This window comes from Belonocnema kinseyi, chromosome 10, assembly GCF_010883055.1.
Source record: "Belonocnema kinseyi isolate 2016_QV_RU_SX_M_011 chromosome 10, B_treatae_v1, whole genome shotgun sequence".
In the NCBI taxonomy this organism is placed as follows: Eukaryota; Metazoa; Arthropoda; class Insecta; order Hymenoptera; family Cynipidae; genus Belonocnema; species Belonocnema kinseyi.
The window spans coordinates 5658991-5679478 of NC_046666.1; the positions used below are offsets into that span (position 1 = coordinate 5658991).

Genomic DNA, 20488 nt, shown 5'->3' on the forward strand with positions numbered 1-20488 from the left:
AACAAGATGAAATTTCAACCAAGAAGATCAATTTTCTACCTGAAAAGTGAAATTTCCACAAGCGTGTTAAACCTAGAGACTTCTTAAATGATAGAAAATTTAAGAGAATTTAAAGCATTTATTATTTAAACAAATATATATCATAATTACTACATATATTTTTACAAAAAAAATCCAAAATGAAATAAACATATACTTTTTTAATTACGAAATTGCTACGGATCAGGTAATTCCAGAAGTCAGGGAATGTCAGGGAAAACCTCATAATTTGAAGTTAATTTTAATATTATGGTTAAAAATCGTAACTATTTGGTTGAAAATTCATCTCTTTTGGTTAAATATTCAAACTATTTTATTAAAAATTCATCTTTTTTGGTTGAAATTAACTATTTTTTATATTAAATTAAAAAACTTTTTGCTTGAAATATCAAACATCTCATTTTACGTTGAGAATTCATTCTTTTTGGTTAAAAATTCATTTCTGTGATTAAAAATTCAACTATTTTTAGTTAAAAACTTATTACTTTATTTGAAAACTCACTTTAACTATTCCATTTTTGTGGAAAATTTACCTTTTTTATAGAAACGTAATCTTTTCGATAAAAAATGCTGAGTTTTGTAGAAAATTTGATTATTCTATTTTTTATTAAGAATTCATTTCTTTGATTGAAAAACAAATATTTAGTTAAAACTTCATATTTATGGTTGAAAATTCATCATTGTGATTAAAAATTAATTTTTTCGGCTAAAAATTCGTTTCTTTTCAGTTGAAACTTAAATTTTCTAACTATTCCATTTTTGCTTCAAAATTTACTTTTTTTAATTGAAATTAATTAATTCTTCTGAAAGCTCGCTTTTTTGTTTTTTTTTTTATTCAAACTGTATCTTTTTGGTAGAAAATACATGTTTTTGCTTTAAAATTTTCTTCTTTTGTTTAGAATTCATTTTTTTTAATGATTATTTTAACTGAAAATGTAATTCTTTTTTTGGTTGAAGAATCATCTTTTTTGTTAAAAAAGAAACTATTTTGTGAAAAAATGGTAAAAAAATGGTAAAAAAATCGTAAAAAAAAATCGTAACTATGCCATTTTTGCTTGAAAATTTATATTTTTAGTTAAACACAAATTGATTTTTCTGAAAACTCTTATTTTGTTATGTAAAATTTATTTTTCTTAGTTGAAAATTTTTATATTTGATTGAAACTGTATCTTTTTTCCATAGAAAATTAATTTTTTTGGTTAAAAATTGATTGTTTTAACTCAAAATTCTTCTATTCTTGGCTTAAAAAACACATTTTTTTTATAAAAAGAAAACTATTTTGTTGAAAATTTGTTTTTTTTTTTGGTTAAAAATTTATTTTTCTATCATTTTAATGAATTATCAACAAGACTTCAGTTTTCAAGCTAAAAATTCGAATGTTTTAGAAAAGAGTTGACTTTTGAACACGAAAAGATCAATTTTAGATTTTAAAAAAAAGTTGATTTTCAACTCAGATGATTTTTCAACCAAACATTTAAATTAATTTCAAACCAAGAACGATCACTTTTCTATAAAAGAAAATAAGTTTTGAATCCAGAAGGATGAATTCTCAACAAAACAGTTGAATTTTGAATTAAAAATATGTTTTTTTTTTTACCAAAATAGTTGAACTTGTAACAAAATAATTAAATTTCCAATAAAATACTTGAATTTTGAACTAATTAGTTTCATTTTCAGCCGAACAGTTACATTTTCAAACCAAAATAAATAACGCTTCAACAAAACATATGAATTTTCAATAAAATATTTGAAATTAAAACAAAATAATCAAATTTTTAACGAAATAATTGAGTTTTTACCAAACAGTTGCATTTTCAACAAACGAAAAAAAATTAAATTTCAACCAAGAACCAAATATTAGCCTTTTTAATAAAAAAACATTAAATTTCTATAAAGAGATGAATTTTGAAACGAAAAAGACGGATTTTTAAAGGAAGAATAAAATTTTCAACCCAAAAAAGGCGTATTTTGTACAAAACGGTTGATTTTTCATCCAGAAAATATTATTTTTCAACAACCTAGTTGAACCATCAATCAAAACACATCAATTTTTCAATAAATATTATCACTTTTAACCAATAAATATGAAATTTCTACAAAAAAGAGATGAATTTTCAACCAAAAAAAAAAGGAAAATTTTCAAACAAATAGCAGAATTTTCAACCCCAAAAGACGTATTTTCTACAAAACAGTTAAATTTTCATGAAAATAATTAAATCTTTAATCAAATAGTTGAATCTTCAGTCAAAAAAGAGGAAGTTTTTTCCGAGACAGTTGTATTTTCAGAAGGATAAATTTTATATACAAAAAGACGTATTTTTGATTAAACAATTAAATCTTCGCCCAAAAAAGATGAATTTTTAACCAAATCATTTAATTTAAACAAACAAAAAATAGTGGAATTTTAAACCAAATAGTTGATTTAAAACAAAGTAATGAACTTTTTAAAATATTCAAACTTTAAACCAAAAAATTAAATCTTCCATTAATAAAATGAATTTTTCAGAAAGTACTTCAAAGTTCAATCAAGTAGTTCAATTGCAAAAAAAATGTATTTTAAATAAAAACCAGTTCAATTCAACCACAAAATACGACTTTTCAACACAATAGTCAAATCCTCAAACGAAACAGATTAATTTTTAACTAAATTGTTGGTTTTTTAACCAAAATGTTGACTTTTCAACCAAAAACGAACGATTTTCATCAAAACAGTTGAATTTTAAATCTAAAAAGATGAATTTTCTAAAATAAACAGTTAATTTTCAGTTTTTTAAAATTAATTTAAACCAATTTAAGCAAAAAAGTGAAATAATTAACTAATGAGATCTAATTTTTAACCAAATAATTAAACCTTTAACCAATTGGTTGAATTTTAATCGAAAAAATACGTATCCTAAAAGAAAATTTGTATAGTTAAAGTTTTAAGTAAGACCCATCATTTGTCAAACGGAAATAAAATAGTTAAATTTTTAGTTGAAAAAATTAATTTGGAAAAAAATATTGGATCAACAAATTAATTTGTCATAGAATAAAATGAATTTTCAAGAAAGTATATAGTATATAGTACTTTAGATCTCAATTAAAAAATGTCAATTTAAATTTTGAGTTAAAAAAATTAATTTATAACAACAATGAAAACCTATTTTTCAACCAAATTGACTAAATATTCAACAAATAAAATAAATTCCGAAAAAAAGTAAATTTTACAACCAAAAGAGATTAAGTCTGCATCAAAAATATAATAGTAGGATTTTCAATTAATAAGACGATTTTTTTAAACAGAATATCAATCTTAAAAGTAAAATTTTCATCAAAAAAGATAATTTGCAACGAAGAAAAAGGAATTTTCAAACAAATAATTGAATTTACACGCCAAAAATACGAATTTTTTAAATGGCAGTTACACTATCAACCTGAAAAGTTTAATTTTGAACAAGAAAGATAATTTACAACAAATAAAATTTAATTTTTAAACAAATAATTGAATTTTCAACAAAATAATTAAATTTTTATCCAAACAATCGAATTTTTAACCAGAATGTATCAACTTTCTATCAAAAATGGTTAGATTTTCTTATTGGATTCTATTAATTTATAAAAATGAATTTTTAACCGAATAAATAAATTTTCAATAAAATTTTCGTACCAAAAAGAATAAATTTTAACCCAATAGTCCAATTTTCAAGCTCAACAAACGAATTTTTTAAAGACAATTATATTGTAAACCTGCAAAGTTTAATTTTCAACAACAAAAAATATTCACAACGAATAAAAATGAATTTAAAACTAAATAGTTGAATTTTCAATAAAATAATTAAATTTTTATAAAAAAAAATCGAAGTTCTAAGTCAAATTTTTTATAAGAAAATCAAATTCTCAACTTCAAGAGTTGAATTTTCAACAACAAAAAAAGATAATTCATAACGAAAAAAAATGAATTTTAAACTAAATAGTTGAATTTGCAAGTAAAAAAGAAGAATATATCTGGAGACAGTTGCATTTTCAAGAAAATAATTAAATTTTCATCCAAACAATCCAATTTTAAACCAAAATGAATAAATTTTTAACAAAAAACGATTGAATTTTCTTATTAGATTCTATTCTATAATTTTCAAACCAAAAAGATGAACCTTCAACCAAATAGTAGAATTTTCAATCTAAAAAGTCGAATTTTTTAAATCACAATCAAATTATCAACCTGAAGAGTTGAATTTTCAACAAAAAAAATTATTTATAATGAAGAAAAATTAATTTTTAACCAAAATTTGAATTTTCAAGCAATTTTTAACCATAATGAATTAACTTTCAATCAAATATAGTTGGATATTCTTATTAGATTCTATTAATTCAGAAAAATAAATAAATTATGAACCAAAAAGTCGGTTTTCAAGCTAACAAGATTAATTTTAAAAAGGGGAATTTAAAAAAATTAAAAAGGGGAATTCTTTAAATCAGAGAAAAGAGGGGAATACGGTAAAAAAAGTGTCAAGTTTCCGAGAGATTTTTTTTTATAATAGATGCTAGAAGTAATTGTTGCTCTGTCAATCTAAAAATGCCGAATTTTTTAAAAGGTAATCAAATTATCAACCTGAAGAGTTGAATTTTCAAGAAGAAAGATTATTTATAAAAAAGAAAAATTAATTTTCAACCAAATAGTTGAATTTTCAAGTCAAAAAGAAGAAATTATTAGAGAACATTTGCATTTTCAAGAAAATAATTAAATTTTTATCCAAGCATTGGAATTTTTAATCAAAATGAAACAACTTTCAACCATAAATAGTTGGATTTTCTTATTGGATTCTATTAATTCCAAAAAATGATTTTTTAACCAAATCCATAAATTTACAATCAAATGTTCGAATTTCTAAACCAAAAAGATTAACCTTCAACCAAATATTTGAATTTTTTATATAAAAGTCTAACTTTTAAAAAGAAAATCAATTACTAACCTGAAGAGTTGAATTTAAAAAAAGGATTATTTACAACAACAAAAAATTAATTTTCAACCAAATATTTGAATTTTCAACAAAATAATTTTCAAACAAAAAAAGAATCAACTTTCAACCAAAAATAGTTGGATTTTTTTATTGGGTTCTATTAATTCAGTTCACATTTTAGCTAAAAAAACGAGAAAAAAGGGAATTCTTTAAATCAGAGAAAATAGGCGCCAATGAAATTTAAAAAATCAAAATATATTTTCAACATTTTTCCATATAAAGTAATAAACAACAAAATAAAAGAATTTAAAGTGGAACTATTTCAAACTTTCAAACATTTCAAACTTTTAAAATTGAAGTTTAAACATTTTTCAATTCAAAAATTGTGTATTTAAATGCTCAAAAATGTACACATGCCAAATGGAAGGTAGTAACACTTTTCAATTAAATAATGTTAAATTAAATGCAAATAAACTGCAAATTTTAGAACTTTTATCAATTATAGAGTTCAAAGATTCAGATTAAGTTCCAAAAATATGAGTCCACGTTAACATTTTCAATAGTCTAAATTAAAGAATCAAGCAATGAACTTAAAAAATTTTCAAAATTACATTATTTTAAGCAATTTTAAACTAGACGCATTAAAAATTGAAACATAATTTTTTTAACTTAACATTTCTGTGATTAGAAGTTCAATTATTTTTATTTTAAATAATCTATGCATCCTTGAAAAGCTTTAAAATTTTATTTCAAAATCTTGAGAAATCTAGAAGTGGTTCAAAATGTTTCCAAATTCAAAATAATTTTTGAATTTTTTTTCGGAACTTTGAAATATATTTCAAAATTAATTGAATTTATAAATAACAATAGAACACTTATTATTCGTTAAAATATTTAAGTAATTTTTAAAGATATTTAGAAATTTGAAAAAGATTCGAATTAAATTTAGAACTTGAAATAATTTCAAATACTTCCAGCCAATTTAAAATAAAATGTCGATTTTTGCAGATTTCAAATAAAAAATTTAGAATTTTGTTAAGAATTGTGAGATTTCAAAATAATAAAAAAATTATCTTAAGATTTTTAGGAAAATTGAAAATGATTTTTCACTTTGAAAAATTATGGAAGATTTTAATGATTTTTCTTTTAATTTGCAGGATTTTCAAAAATTGCGGCAAATTTTCGATTATTTTAAAAATATATTTAGAATTTCTGAAAAAAAATTTAACATACTTCGTTTAAATTACTTGACATATTAATTTTTAACAACAAAAAAATATCTTTAACAAATTAGTAAAATTTTTAACCAAAGAAACGAATTTTTAACCAAAATAAATGATGTATTTTGTTGTCCTTCTTGGTAGAAAATTAATTTCCTAAAATTTAAATAATTCATTATTTTACTTGAAAATTCCTTTTTTTCTTTGGTTGTAAATTCAACTAATCCATTTTCAAATGCATCAATTTCATTAAACATTAGTTTTGTTTTTATCTAAAAATTTAATTATTTATTTTTTGGTTGAAAATTCGTTTTTTTGGTTGCAAATTCAACTATTGCATTTGTATATTCATCATTTTAGTTTAAAATTCACCTTTTTGGTTGAAAATTTATTTTTTAACTGACAATTTTACTCATTTTTTTGTTGTTTGAATTTAAACAAAAAAGACAAATTTTAAATAAAATACTCAGTTTCGAAAATCTAAATTAATTTTCAACATATTTTTAATAAAATAGTTACATTTTCATCGAAAAATATGAATTTACAATAAAAATAGACTCAATTAAAAAAATAAATAAAATAAAATAGTGCAATTTTCATTTTAAAAAATAATTTTGAACAAGACAGGAGATTTGAACCAAATCTTTAAATTTCAAACCAAACCTAAGGAATTAAAAAATTCATTATTTTAGTTAAGTTACATTTTTAACGAAAGATATTAAATTTAAACCAAAATTAAGAGAATTTGCAAACAAGAAGAATAATTTTCTTTAAAAAACTCCTAGAAAAAATTAATTTTCAACCAAAAAATGTCCATTTTTTAATAAAATATTTAAATTTTCAGACATAGAAATAATTTTTCAACTAAAGATAATAAATCTTAAACCAAAAAAAATTACTTTTGAACAAAGAAGTATATATTTAAACCAACAAATATTAATTTTAATCGAAAAATTAAATATTTTAAATTCGAAGAACAAAAAGGATTTTAATATTAAATAAAAAACCGTTGAATTTAAACAAAAAAGACAAGTTTTAAATCAAATAGTCAAATTTAAAGATCAAAAATTAATTTTCAAACAAAAAAAAATCAATTTTCAACCAAAAAAATTCGTTTTTAAGCATAATGATTAATTTTCAATAAAAAGAGTCGAATTTGCAATAAAAAACATGAATTTGCCTCCAAATGGTTGATTTTGAAACTAAAAGAGGCGACATTTTAATAAAAAATGGCAACTTAAAATTTCAGTTAATCAATTCTTAACGAAAAAAAACTGATTTCCAGCAAAAAAGTTTATTTTAAACAAAAGAGATGAATGTTCAACAAACATAGTCAAATGTCATTTGATATTTTAACTAAAATAATATTTTAAATTAGAAGCTATTGAATTTAACCAAAAAGAACGAATTTTCAATAAACCATGTAATTTTTCAAATAAAACAGAAAAGTCTCTAACCAAAAATAAAAGACAAATTTTCAACTATGTAAAACAATTCAGTTTTAAAAATAATTTATTTATTTATATTTACAGTTGATAAAGTAAAACTGTTTTTTTATAAAAAATTTTCAACTTCAAATGCTTTTAATTTTTAATTGTTTAAATCTTTAAGACTGCAATTTAATTATTTTAAAAACTGTTAAAATCGAACTTGAGCAGATTTTTCTTCTGAAAATTCGTAAAATTCCCGGTTTCTCGGTCCGGCAGCCACCCTGTTTTTCATTTTAAAAATATTCGATTTTAAAAACTTATAATTTTTCACACCTTTAAAACTGCATTTTAAAATTCTTTAAATTAAAATATATGCTTAAAAATTATAAATCTAAAATAGAAAATTTTTAAATTCAAAGATTTTCGAATTAAGTATTCTAAACTAAACGATATAATAATTTATAAAAATCAAAATTTGAAAAATTATTTTAAAAACGGTTGAAATCAAAGTAGAACAAAATTTTTATTCTAAAAATTCGGTAAAATTCCCGGTGAAAAAATAAATTCACTGTCATTTCCCGGTTTTCCTCGGTCCAGCGACCACCCTGATAAATTTTTCATTTATAATAAATACTTACAGTAATTGTCGCTCTGTCCTTTCAGCGATTTCTGAATTTGGGACTTGTTAAACGCCAACATCTGTCGAAAGAATAAATATTGTTAATAATTAAAAATATTTTTAATTTCATAAATTAGTTTGCCACCTACATTTCCGGAATTTGATACTAGCACCTTCTTTTCAATTTGTTCTTCATCCTCGCATTGCTTCGAAATTTCAAGAAGCGATCTTTGAACCGGTTTGTCACGCTCAGCGTTGTAAAGAATGTAAAATTTGTTCAGTCGAGTTTTCAATGCTTTTGAATCCCCTGCAGTCGAGAGTCCATATTCCTTCAGTCTTCTTCGCAATTCGGGGTCTCTCATAAGATTAAGAACTAGTTTTGGAATTGCCTTTAGCTTTGACTCATTTCTGAAGACAAAAAATATTTCAATCATAATATAAATGATTAAAAATTGCAGACGTCGGAATCATATTATAAATCAAAAATAGAGTAAATAGTGTCAAAAATTAAGAAAAATAGGGTCAAAATTGCGTCAAAAAATTTTTCAATTATTAAAAACGAACTTCGATGTTTATTCTTCAATCTATAATTTATTTTCCGGTTTTTTCTCGACTTTCTATTTAAATGCCAAAAAAAATTAATAGAATACACAAGGTGTATAATTTTTCACGAATTTATTGTAAATTTTTGTTTTGTAGTTTCGAGAAATTTACTTAATATTGCAAGATATTCTTTAATATTTTAGCACGAAAGATTAATTAAATAATTAAATAATTCTAAAAACATAATTCGTAATTTTTTTAATTTGCCTCTAAAGTCCAAGAATTTCGATAATAATTCAAAGAAATTTTTATTTTATCTACTTATACTTAAAATCCAGTGCATATTTAGATAAAATAATGTGGATACTATACTAAATTCAATTTAAACCGCATAAAATTCCTAACTTTTCAAGCAGAGATTAAGATTTTCAAACAGATTGATGAATTTTTAACCAAATAGTCGAATTTTCAACCGAAAAGATTGATTTCCTACCAAAAAAACAAAAAAATTTAACAAAATACATAAATTTTCATGTCAAACATATCCATTTTCAACCATGAATGGAAAATTTGAAATTATCAGTAAAAAAATTTAATTTTTAACAAAAAGAAATCGTATTTTTAACACAATAGTCCACATTTAAACTAAAGAGATAATTTTTCGACTAAAAAGACCAATTTAACACCAAGAAAGATTTTTCATTGAAGAAAGGCAATAATTTTATCCAGACTATTGAATTTTCAAGCCAAAAGCCGATTTTTCGATAAAACAGTTGAATTTTTAATTAAAAAAATAGGAATTTTAAGCAAAAAAGTACACTTTCGACAAAATAATTAAATTTTCAAGCAAAAAAGATGAAATTTTTAGAAGAGATTTAAATTTTTATCAAGAAGAATAATTCTCAACAAAAAATGTAATAATTGATGTTTCGACAACAACAAAAAACGTTTTTTAAACAAAATATTAACATTTTTAACCAAAGATTTAAATTTTCAACAAAATAATTTTGCAACACAAAATTCAATAATTGATATTTCAACCGTAAGATTAATTTTAGGTAAAAAAAAGACAAATTTTCAACAAAATACATAAATTTTCAACTAAAAAAAAAGATAGATTTTCAACCAAAAATGGAAATCTTAAATTTTCTGTAAAAAATTAACTTTAAAAAAAAAGAAATCTAATTTTTTAACTATTGAATTTTCAATCCAAAACCAGAATTTTCTATATAACAGTTGAATTTTTAATCCAGAATTATAAATTTTAAGCGAAAAAGTTAATTTCTAACAAAATAATTAAATTTTAAAGCAAAAAAGGTGAATTTTCATCCGAAAAAGATCGATCTTCAAACAAATAGCTGAATTTTAAACTAAAAAAGATCAGTTTTAAACAAAAAATGGAATAGATAAATTTTGTGTTAAAAAAAGACTATTTTTCCAACAAAAAACAGATGTATTTTAAAAAAATTGATTCAACTTTTAACAAACTAGTTTGATTTTTAAACAAAAAGATAAATTTTTAACTAAAATTATGAATATTCAATTGCAATACTTGAATTATCAAGCAAAAAAAAAAATTTTAAACAAGAAGATTAACATTTGAATAGGAAGATTAATTTTCTACATAGAAAGGCGATTGAAAAAAAAAATTGATATTTTTTAACAAAAAAGTTGGCTTTTCAACTAAAAAACACCAATTTTCAAAACCAAATAGTTACATTTTCAATTAAACTAATGAATCTCAAACTGAAATGATTAATCTTCATCTGGAATAGATGGATTTTAAACAAAAAGATAAATAATAAAGATAAATAAGCAGAATAAAACTTTGAACTAAGTGGTTTTATTTTCAACAAAAAAAAAATAAATAAATTTTCTACCATAAAGACGATTTTTCAACAGAAAACATGCATTTCCAACGAAATATTTCCATTATAAAATATAAAAAGACCAATTTTCAAACAAATAGTTGAATTTTAAACTAAAAAAGATCAAATTTCAACCAAAAATGGAATAAAATATCGTCAAACAAAAATTAAATTTTCAGTTAAAAAATTATTTTCAACGAAAGCGTCCAATTTTCAACAAAAATGATGAATTTTCAACTGGAATAATTCAATTTGAAACCAAAAACATTAATTTTCAACCAAAGTGATGAGTTTTTAACTAGAATCCTTAAATTTCCAACAAAAAGATTCATTTTCAGCTCAGAAGATTAGATTCTATTAAAAAGTCAAAATTTTAAACTAAAGAATATAATTTTTTAATCAAATATTTAAGATTTATCTTTCCAATAAAAAAATTAATTTTTCAGCTGAAGAAAAAAAAAGAATTTCAAACTAAATTGCTCATTTTTTAACCAAGGAGGTGAATTTTCAATTAAAATTACGAATCTTTAATAACAAAAAATTAATTTTTAACAAAAGAGTCACTCTCAGCAATGTAGTAAAATCTTCATTAAAAATATATGAATCCGGTATAAAAAATATATTAGTTGATATTTCAACCAAAAAAAATTACAATTTTTAATAACAAAATAATCAAATTCAGCCAAGAAGAACGAATTTTCAACCAGAGAATAAATTTTAAACTAAAACCGATCAATTTTTAACCAAAAAAATAATATTTGAATTTTATTCATTCTAAAAAAAAAAAACGAATTTTGAACAAAATAGTTAAATATATTAATATAAAGCAAATAAATAAAAAAATCAATCAATGAACTTCAAAATGTTCCAAATTATATAATTTAAAGGAATTTTAAGCTACAAACATTAAATATTAAAAAATTACAAAATTTTTAACTAAACACTTCTTAAATTAGAAATTCAATTATTTTCTTTTTAAATAGTTTAAACATCCTTGTAAAGCTTCAAAATTTTATTTCAAAATCTTGAGAAATCTACAAGTTGTTTTAAATTTAAAATTATTTTGGAAACTTGTTCAGAACTTCTAAATATCGGTCAAAATTAATTGAATTTTTTCTACAATTTTCAGAAAATCCTGCAAATTTTAGAAAATTTCTTTACGATTCGCAGATTTTAAAAAAAATTAGATTCTTTTCAAGAATTTTGGAAAGCTTTAAAAGAAAAAAAAACATTTTCTTAAGATTCATAGGAAAATTAAAAGTAATTTTTCATTTTGAAAAATTATTTTAAGAGAATATTTAAAAAGTTTTTCAAAGATTTGAACAAAATTTTCAAAAAAAATTTTATAAGATTTTAAGAAAGCTTTCTAAAATTTGCAGGATAATTTTTTATCTTTTTAAAACTTCTAAATATCTCTTAAAATTACTTAAATTTTGTCTACAAATTTTCATTTGTAAATTATACATCAAAATTTAAAAACTTGACTCACAAATTAAACATTTTTCAGATAAAACAAATTAAATTGTAACGTTCAAAGTTTAAAAGGCTCTTCGAAATTTTAACCATTCCAGGCTTTCTACGCCAAAAAATTCAGTTAAAGATTCTTTACTTTTAAACATTTGGTTTCAATTTACTTGTCTTAAATAAAAATTCAAATTTTGTTAAATATTCAATAATTAATCTTTTTTTTTAATTTAAAATTTCAAATTGAATGGCTTAAAAATGGAATATTTTGACTGAAACAATATTTCAAATGTAATAAAATCCTTTAATTAAGAATATATTATTATGAAGTTATTTTTAAGTTGAAAATAATTTATAAACTTTCAGTCGCACGTTCACATTTGTTTAATGACTAAGATTTTCTAATTGAAACCGTTTAAGTTTTAACGTTAAAATATGAAAATTCTTCAATTTTGAACTGATTTAAAATCGTGTTGTCAAATCGTTTTTGTTCAATAATTTTTATTTAAAGTACAGATAAATTTTCAAAAATATTTATTTATCAACTAAAATTGTTTTTTATCCAAAATTTTCAACATTAAAGGCTTTTATTTTTTATTTGTTCAAGTCTTTAAGAAAGCATTCAAAAATTTTTTTAATTAGAAATGTAAGCTTAAAAATAATAATTTTAAATGGAAAAGTTTTAATGTAAAAATATTTTGAATTAGACATTGTAAGCTAAATAATAGCATAATTGAAAAACATAACAATTCAACTAATTATTTAAAAACTGTTGAAATCGAACGTGGACAGATTTTTCTTCTACAAATTTTTTAAATTCCCGGTCAAACAAAAAATTCACTGTCATTTCCCGGTTTTTCCCGTTTTAAAAAATTCCCGGATTACCCGGTCTAGCGGCCATCCTGTCATCTCTTACTGTAGAAATTTCAGTATTTTTGAAAATGTATCTCTTTCTATAGAAATTTCATTTTTTTTTTGTTAAAAATTGCAACTGCAACGTTTTGTAAAAAATTCGTATTTCCGACATAAAAATTGGACAATTTGGCAGAAAGTTGAACTATTTGGTTGAAAATTGATGTAATTTGTTAAAAATTCATATATCTTGGTTAAATTTAAAGTTCGAACTAGTTTCTTAAAAGCCCTTTTTTTTGTTTGAAAATTCGTAATTTTAATTGAAATTTCGTGTTTTCATAGTTGCAACTTATTATTTTTTAAACTAAAAATTTAATTTTTTTGTTGCAAATTTAATTGCTTTGTAGAAAATTTATACTTTTAGCTCGAAAATTAAACGATTTAGTATAAAATTCAAATATTTGTTACAAAATTAAACTGCTTTATGCCAAATTAATTTTTTTATTGAAAATGAATTTTCTTCGATAAAAATTTAGCTACGCCATTTTCGGTTAAAAATGAATTTTATTTAGTTTAAAATTTTAGTTATTGAGTTAAAAATTAATCAAATAAATTTTGAACTAACATCACATACATTGTTCCAAATATTTAGTTAAAAAATTCAACCATTGAGTAAAAAATTTTGTTAAAAATTCATCTTTTGTGGTAAAAAATCAATTTTTTTTATTAAAAAGGCAACTCTTTTGTTGAAAATTAATCTATTTCAGTTTAGAATTCAAGTATTTTGTTGAAAATATATCCTTTTCGGTTATATTCAACTGTTTTTCATTTAATTTTGCAATATTTTTCTGTTTGAATATCAACTTTTACATTTTTGTTGTAAAATTAGTATTTCCTGGTAGGAAATGAATTTTTTTAGACAAAATTTAATCATTTGATTTTTGGTTAAAATTTACCAGTTTTAGAAGGAAATTCAACTACTATTTGGAAAATTTATGTATTTCTTTTCAAATCGTCTTCTTTTACAGAAAATTAATCCGCTCGGTTTTACCTTTAAATGGTTGAAAGAAAAAATATATATTTGGTGAATAATTCGTCTTTTTTGGTAACAAAAAACTTTTTTTGTTTGTTAAAAATACAACTGTACAGTTTTTTTTATTTAAAATTAAAATCTTTTTCAGGTTTAAATGTCGACTATTACATTTTCTGTTGAAAATTAGTATTTTCGGGTTGAAAACTCAACTGTTTTGTTGAGAATTCATCTGTTTGGTCTCAAAACTACACAATTTCGTAGAAAATTCAGCTTTTTTGTCAAAAATGTATGCAATTTGTTAAGATTTATGTTTTTTTTGTTATAGGCAATTTATTTAAAACGAGTTTAAAAGAGTTTAAAAGATTTGAAAGATATCCATTGATTTCCTTAATTAAATAATTAAGGATTTTATTATTATTTAAGAGATTTAAAGGAATTTTTATGGAATTCCAACGGATTTCATCATATTTTCGAGGATTTCAATTATTTTGAAACTTCTCAATGTAATTTCTAAAGATTTTTAAAAACTTCAAGGATTTAAGAATATTTAAAAAAAATTCCAAGCATTTTTTAAAAGCTTAGAACATTTCGAAAGATTTTCTTGGTTTTAAAGGATTTAAAAAAACTTTATGCAGTTTTAAAGAATTTTCTAGAAATTCGGAAGATTTAGAAGGATTTTGTGAGAGTAGAAAGTTTATAAGATTTTTTAAAAGATTTCAAGGAATTTTTCAGCGATTTTAACAAATTTTACAAAATTCCCGAAAATAGTAAGGTTTTTAAATTTGCAAAGATTTTATAGAACTTCAAGGAGTTTAGGATGTTTGAGAAAATTCCAAGGAATTTTCAAAAACTTTAACAAATTTCAATGCAGTTACAAGTGTTTTAATTATTTTAAAGAATTTATAAAAATGCATGCAGTTATAAAGAATTTTGAAAGATTTTGACGGATTCGAACGAATTTTCAAGAACTATTTAATAAAGATTTATAAGAATTTCTAAAGATTTATAAAAACTTAAAAAATTTCAAGATATTTAAAAATATTGAAAGGAAATTTGAAGGCTGCAATTTAATTATTTAAAAAACTGTTGAAATCGAACTTGGGCAGATTTTTCTTCTGAAAATTCATAAAATTCCCGGTCAAGAAATAAATGAAAAATAGTACAAATTTAATACAGGGTGGTCGTTTTAAGCATACACTAAAATTCCCGGTCATTTCTCGGTTTTTCCACGGTTCGCAAAAATTTTTCACGACCAATAAAATTAAAAAATTCGAACTCTAAAGCTAAGCATTTTTTCATTAGAAGTAATAAAAAGTTAACTAGAAATTAAAGCACTTTAAGTAGAAATCTGGAATTTTAAACTTTTGAAATTGAAGTTTAAAAATTCAGAATTTTTAACTTTTATAAATTAAAGAGTTCCAAGATTCAGAAAAAAATGATAAAAATGTAATCCACGTTATCATTTTCAATGTTCTAAGTTAAAGAATCAATGAACTTCGAATTTTTTTAATTGTATTATTTTAAATAATTTTAAGTTAGAAAAGTTAAAAATGGAAAAAATACTTTTTTTTAACAGAACACTTCTTACATTATAAGTTAAATTGTTTTCATTTTAAATAGTTTAAACATCCTTGAAACGCTTCAAAATTTTATTTTAAAATCTTGAGAAATCTAAAAGTTGCTTTAAATTTATTTAAATTTCCAATTATTTAAAAAATTTGTTTAAGAACTTCTAAATATCTTTTCATATTATTCGAATTTTTTCTACAATTTTTAGAAAGTCCTAAAATTTAAAAAAAAATTTTCTTGAAATCTTCCAGATTCTTTTTTAACAATTTTAGAAACCTTTTAAAATCTTTTTTAATATTCTCTTGAAATAATTTTCCAAGATGTAAAATTATTTTCAATTTTCCTAAAAATCTTAACAAAATGTTTTTATTGTTTGAAGCCTTTCACAATTCTTAAAAAGATTAAATTTTTTTATTTCTAAAACTCTACATTTTGTTATACAAACTTCGTTCAAATTATTTAAAATCATTACAAGTTTAAAATTAATTTGGAATCTTTTCAAAACTTCTAAATACCTTTTAAAATTACTCTATTTTTTTCTACAATTAATAAGCGTTCCATTGTTATTTGAACACCAAAATTCAACAATTTTACTTATAGAATTTTAACGATTCAAGATTGTTCAATATTGTTAAATATTAAACAATTGTTTTTTTTTTAATTTTTTAAATTAAAGATTCAAGCTGTAAATAAAAAATTTTTAAAGTAGAAGATTTTCGAATTACCAGAGTGGCATTTTTATTTAAAGAAAAAAAATTCTCGGTCATTTCCTGGTTCCCAAAACTGTAGAGTTTAAAGATTCAGATTCAGTTCCAAAAATGTAAATCGACGTTATCATTTTTAATGCTCTAAATTAAAGAATCAATCAATTTAAAAAATCGTCAAAATTGTACCATTTTAAGGATTTTCAAATTCTAATTCCAGCTCAGAAGTGGTTAAAAATTGAATATTCCTTGCTTAAATCCCCAATTTTAATTCTTTCAGAAAAATTGCCTGTTTAAATCCAGATTTTTAATTCTTTTCGAAATTTCTCAATTTCAACCAATTGTAAGAATTAGATTTTTTGTAAAATTCCTTGTTTCAATTCATAATTTAAATTTTTTTCGAAAATATCTCGTTTTAACCCAGAATTATAATTTTGTTTAAAAAATATGTTTTTCCATTTAGAATTGTTATTCTCCTGGATAAATTCCAGTTCCAACTCAAAAATTCAATAAAGAATTAGAATTTTTCTATCAAATTCCCTGTTCCAATTCATAATTAAATTTTTTTACTATTCCGTTTCAACTTAGAATTAGAATTTACTCTTTAAAAAAATTCCCTGTTCCAGTTCGGAATTTATTTTAATTTTTTAATTCCCATTTTCATAAATTTTTAAGTACCTGAAAGTTCCCTGTTCAAATTAATAGTTAAATTATTTTTATTTTAAATAGTTTAAAAATCATTAAAATGTTTCAAAATTTTATTTTAAAATCATGAAACATCTATATGCTGCTTTATATTTTTTTCAAATTTTATGAACGGAATAAAACCTGTTTCAGATACCAAATAAAAATTTTCAAACTTAATCATTTATTCCAACAAAAAAGTGTCACAGTTTATATTTCAATAAAAAAAAACTGAAATTTATTAAAAGATTGAAAATCTAAAAGATAAATTTTCAAAAAATAAAGATTTTTTACTCAAGGTGGAAATAAAAATGTAACGAAATTGTTGAACCTGCAAGCCGAAGAACCAATTTTCTGTAGAAAAATTGAATTTTTAATCAATAAATATAATTTTTCAGAGAAAAATTAATTTTCCACGAAACTGATGTATTTTTACCCAACAAAAATGAAATTTTAAATCAACGAAATTATTTTATTTTACCAACAAAAGGAGGATTTTCAACTAAAAAAGATCAAACTTAAAAAAATGAAAAAATCAAACTAAATTAAATTAAAAATAAGGCTAAAACTAAATAAAGGCTAACTAAACTGTTAAATTCTCAACAAAATTGTTCAATTTTTCGCAAAAAAAATGAATTTTTACTAAAAATATAAATATTAAAAAAAATGATATCTTAAAAAAGTGATTCAGCCAAATGATTTTAAAAAAATATTTGAACACTCAAGCAAAAGAAGAAGAATTTTTAAGCAAAAAGTCGGATTTTTATTCAATTACAAAAAAAATTAAATTTCTACTAAAACAGATGAATTTTTAAATCAAAAGGATAAATTTTCAAACGAAAATAGCTGAATTTTCTGTTAAAAAGGATTTCAGTTGACTTTTCATGATCAAAAGATGAATTAAAAAAAAATATGAATTTTCCATAAAAAAAGATGAATTTTTAATCAAAAAGGTTGACAAAACAACCATTTTAATGCGCAAAGACGGATTTTTTCATCCAAAAAGGATGAATTAAAAAAAAGATGATTTCTCTACCAAATAGTTGCATTTTTATCCAAGAAAGATGAAATTTGTACTAAAACAGATGAATTTTTAATACGAAACAGCCCATTTTTTTTAAGGTTCAACGTTCATCCAGAATACATTTCAGTTCATTTTTCAAAAGCAAAATATAAATTTTAACCAAAAGTAAATTTTCTACGAAATATTTAAAATCTTAACAAAAACAGTAGAATTTTCTACAAAAAAATTGGACTATTCAACAAAATAGGATTTTCATCCAGAAAATATTTCAGTTTTGTTTTCAACATTAAAATATTAAATTTAAACAAAAAGCAATTTTTTGCGAAATAGTTCAATTTTCAACAAAATAGCAGAACTTTTAACCAAAAAGTATGACTTTTAAACAAAATTGTTTAACTTTCAACCAAACTCTTGCATTTTTATCCAAGAAAGATGAAAATTCTACTAAAAAAAGTTGAATTTTTAAATAAAAAAGACAAATTTAAAAAGAAAGAGTTGAATCATCATCCAAATAGATTTAAATTGACTTTTTAAGACGAATTTTAAACAAAAAGTAAATTTTATAGGAAATAATAAATATGAAAGTTTAAGAAAACGTTAATTTTTTACGAATAGTTGAATTTTTACTTCAAAAAGACGAATCGTTAACAAAACAAATAATTTTGCAACCAAAAAATCATTCTTTTTCAGAAAATTGTTAAATCTTCAACAAAATAATAAAATTTATAACTAAAAAGATAATCTTCAAGCGAAATTTTTTGCGTAATTTAAGTACGGTCCCTAACGTAGAAATCACTTTTCTTATTTCAAAAAAATTATTATAATAATGAAAAATTGAATTTTCAGGATGGCCGTTTTAATCCAAGAAAAAATGCATTTTTCACGGCCAATAAAATTTAAATGTAAAAAATGGAAGGTACCAATACTTTTCAATTTAACAATTTTTAATGAAATGCAGATAAACTGCAAAATTTAGAAATTTTAACTTTGTGAAATTAATGAGTTCACAGATTGAGACCAAAATTGTACAAATTTAATCCACGTTATCACTTTCAATGCTTCAAACTAAAGAATCCTTAAATTTTTAATTTTTTCTATTATATTATTTTTAACAATTTTAAGCTAGAAACGTTAAATATTAAAAAATTTTAAAAATTGTAAAAGAATACTTCTTAAATTATAAGTTAAATTATTTTCATTTTAAATAGAAACATTCTTGAAAAGCTTCGAAATCTTGAGAAGTCTAGAAGTTGTTTTAAATTTATTAAAATTTAAAATAATTTTTGAAATTTTTTAGAACTTCTAAATGTCTTTTGAAATAAATAGAATTTTTCCTACAATTTTTATAAAATCCTGCAAATTTAAAAATAATTTCTTAAAATCTTTCAGATTCTTTTTTAACAATTTTAGAAATCTTATTAAATCATTTGAATATTCTGTTTGAAAAAATATCCAAAATGAAAAACTATTTTCAATTTTTCTAAGAATATGTTTTTATTCTTTTAAAGCCTTTCACAATTTTTAAAAGCTTCTACATTTTTTTTAATCGGCAAAAATCTACATTTTGTTTTAAATTAAATAATTTCAAGTTCAAAATTAGTTTTGAAACTTTTCAAAACTTCTAAATACCTCTTGAAATTACTGAAATATAAAATTTTAACCTTAAAAGTTTAAAAGCTCTCCGAAATTCTAGAGATTCAAAGCTTTCTATGTAAAACAATTCATTTTCAAATTTTTTACTTTTAAATATTTGGTTTTAATTTACTGACCTTAAATTAACAGTAAAATATTTTCTAACTATTCAATAATCATTCTTTTTCTTAATTAAAAAAATTGAAATTGAATGGATCATAATTTATAATTTAATAAATATTTAATAATTAAAGTATAGATTTATTTTAAAAATAATTTATTTATATTTACAGTTGACAAAATAAAAGTTTCAAAAGTTTTTAACTTCAAATGCTTTTAATTTTTAATTATTTAAGTATTCAAGACTGCATATTAAAATTCTTTAAGGGCATGAGACACAGCTAAATACCTATATTACCGACCTCACTTTTTCAGTTCACTGAATGTTTTTTTAAACCTAAAAACTTTTTTTATAAATAAAAGATCGAGCTGAAACTTTGGAAAATGTATTAGAGTACAATAAAGTACGTTTAGGTACTGCATTTCGGTGGGAACTTTACTGAAAATTATTTTATCTTTTTTCTGAACCTCGACATTTTTTGAACTTTCCAACTTTTTTTATACATAAAATATCGGTCTCAAACTTTGAGAAATGCAAGAGCCGAAAGAAAACTACGTTTAAGTACAAATCTTAATAATAAAAGATGTAAAAAAAAATTTCAAATATCAATTCCATCGGCATCAGCCGGTAACGTTGTACACGAAAAAACGAACTCTCTAGAGCCTCGTCTAGTGGCCGCCAGGGTTCGTATTTTCGTGTACAACCTTACCGGCTGATTCCGATAGAATTGATTGTTAAAATATATTTTT

The 20488-nt window shown here is 21.6% G+C and overlaps 1 protein-coding gene across 2 annotated transcripts in view; it reads right to left on the reverse strand.

The window, feature by feature from the left end:
• Positions 1 to 20488, reverse strand: part of LOC117181962 (E3 ubiquitin-protein ligase RAD18-like) — a 52568-nt gene that overhangs the window by 17870 nt on the left and 14210 nt on the right. The window contains exons 4-5 of one of the 2 annotated variants that reach the window (XM_033374990.1): positions 8419 to 8653; positions 8265 to 8325 (exon numbers count right to left, since the gene is read on the reverse strand). In XM_033374990.1, coding sequence (XP_033230881.1) covers positions 8265 to 8325; positions 8419 to 8653 — 296 coding nt within the window. Of the gene's footprint in view, positions 1 to 8264; positions 8326 to 8394; positions 8654 to 20488 lie in introns of both variants that reach the window. The other variant, XM_033374989.1, reaches the window with a different exon arrangement.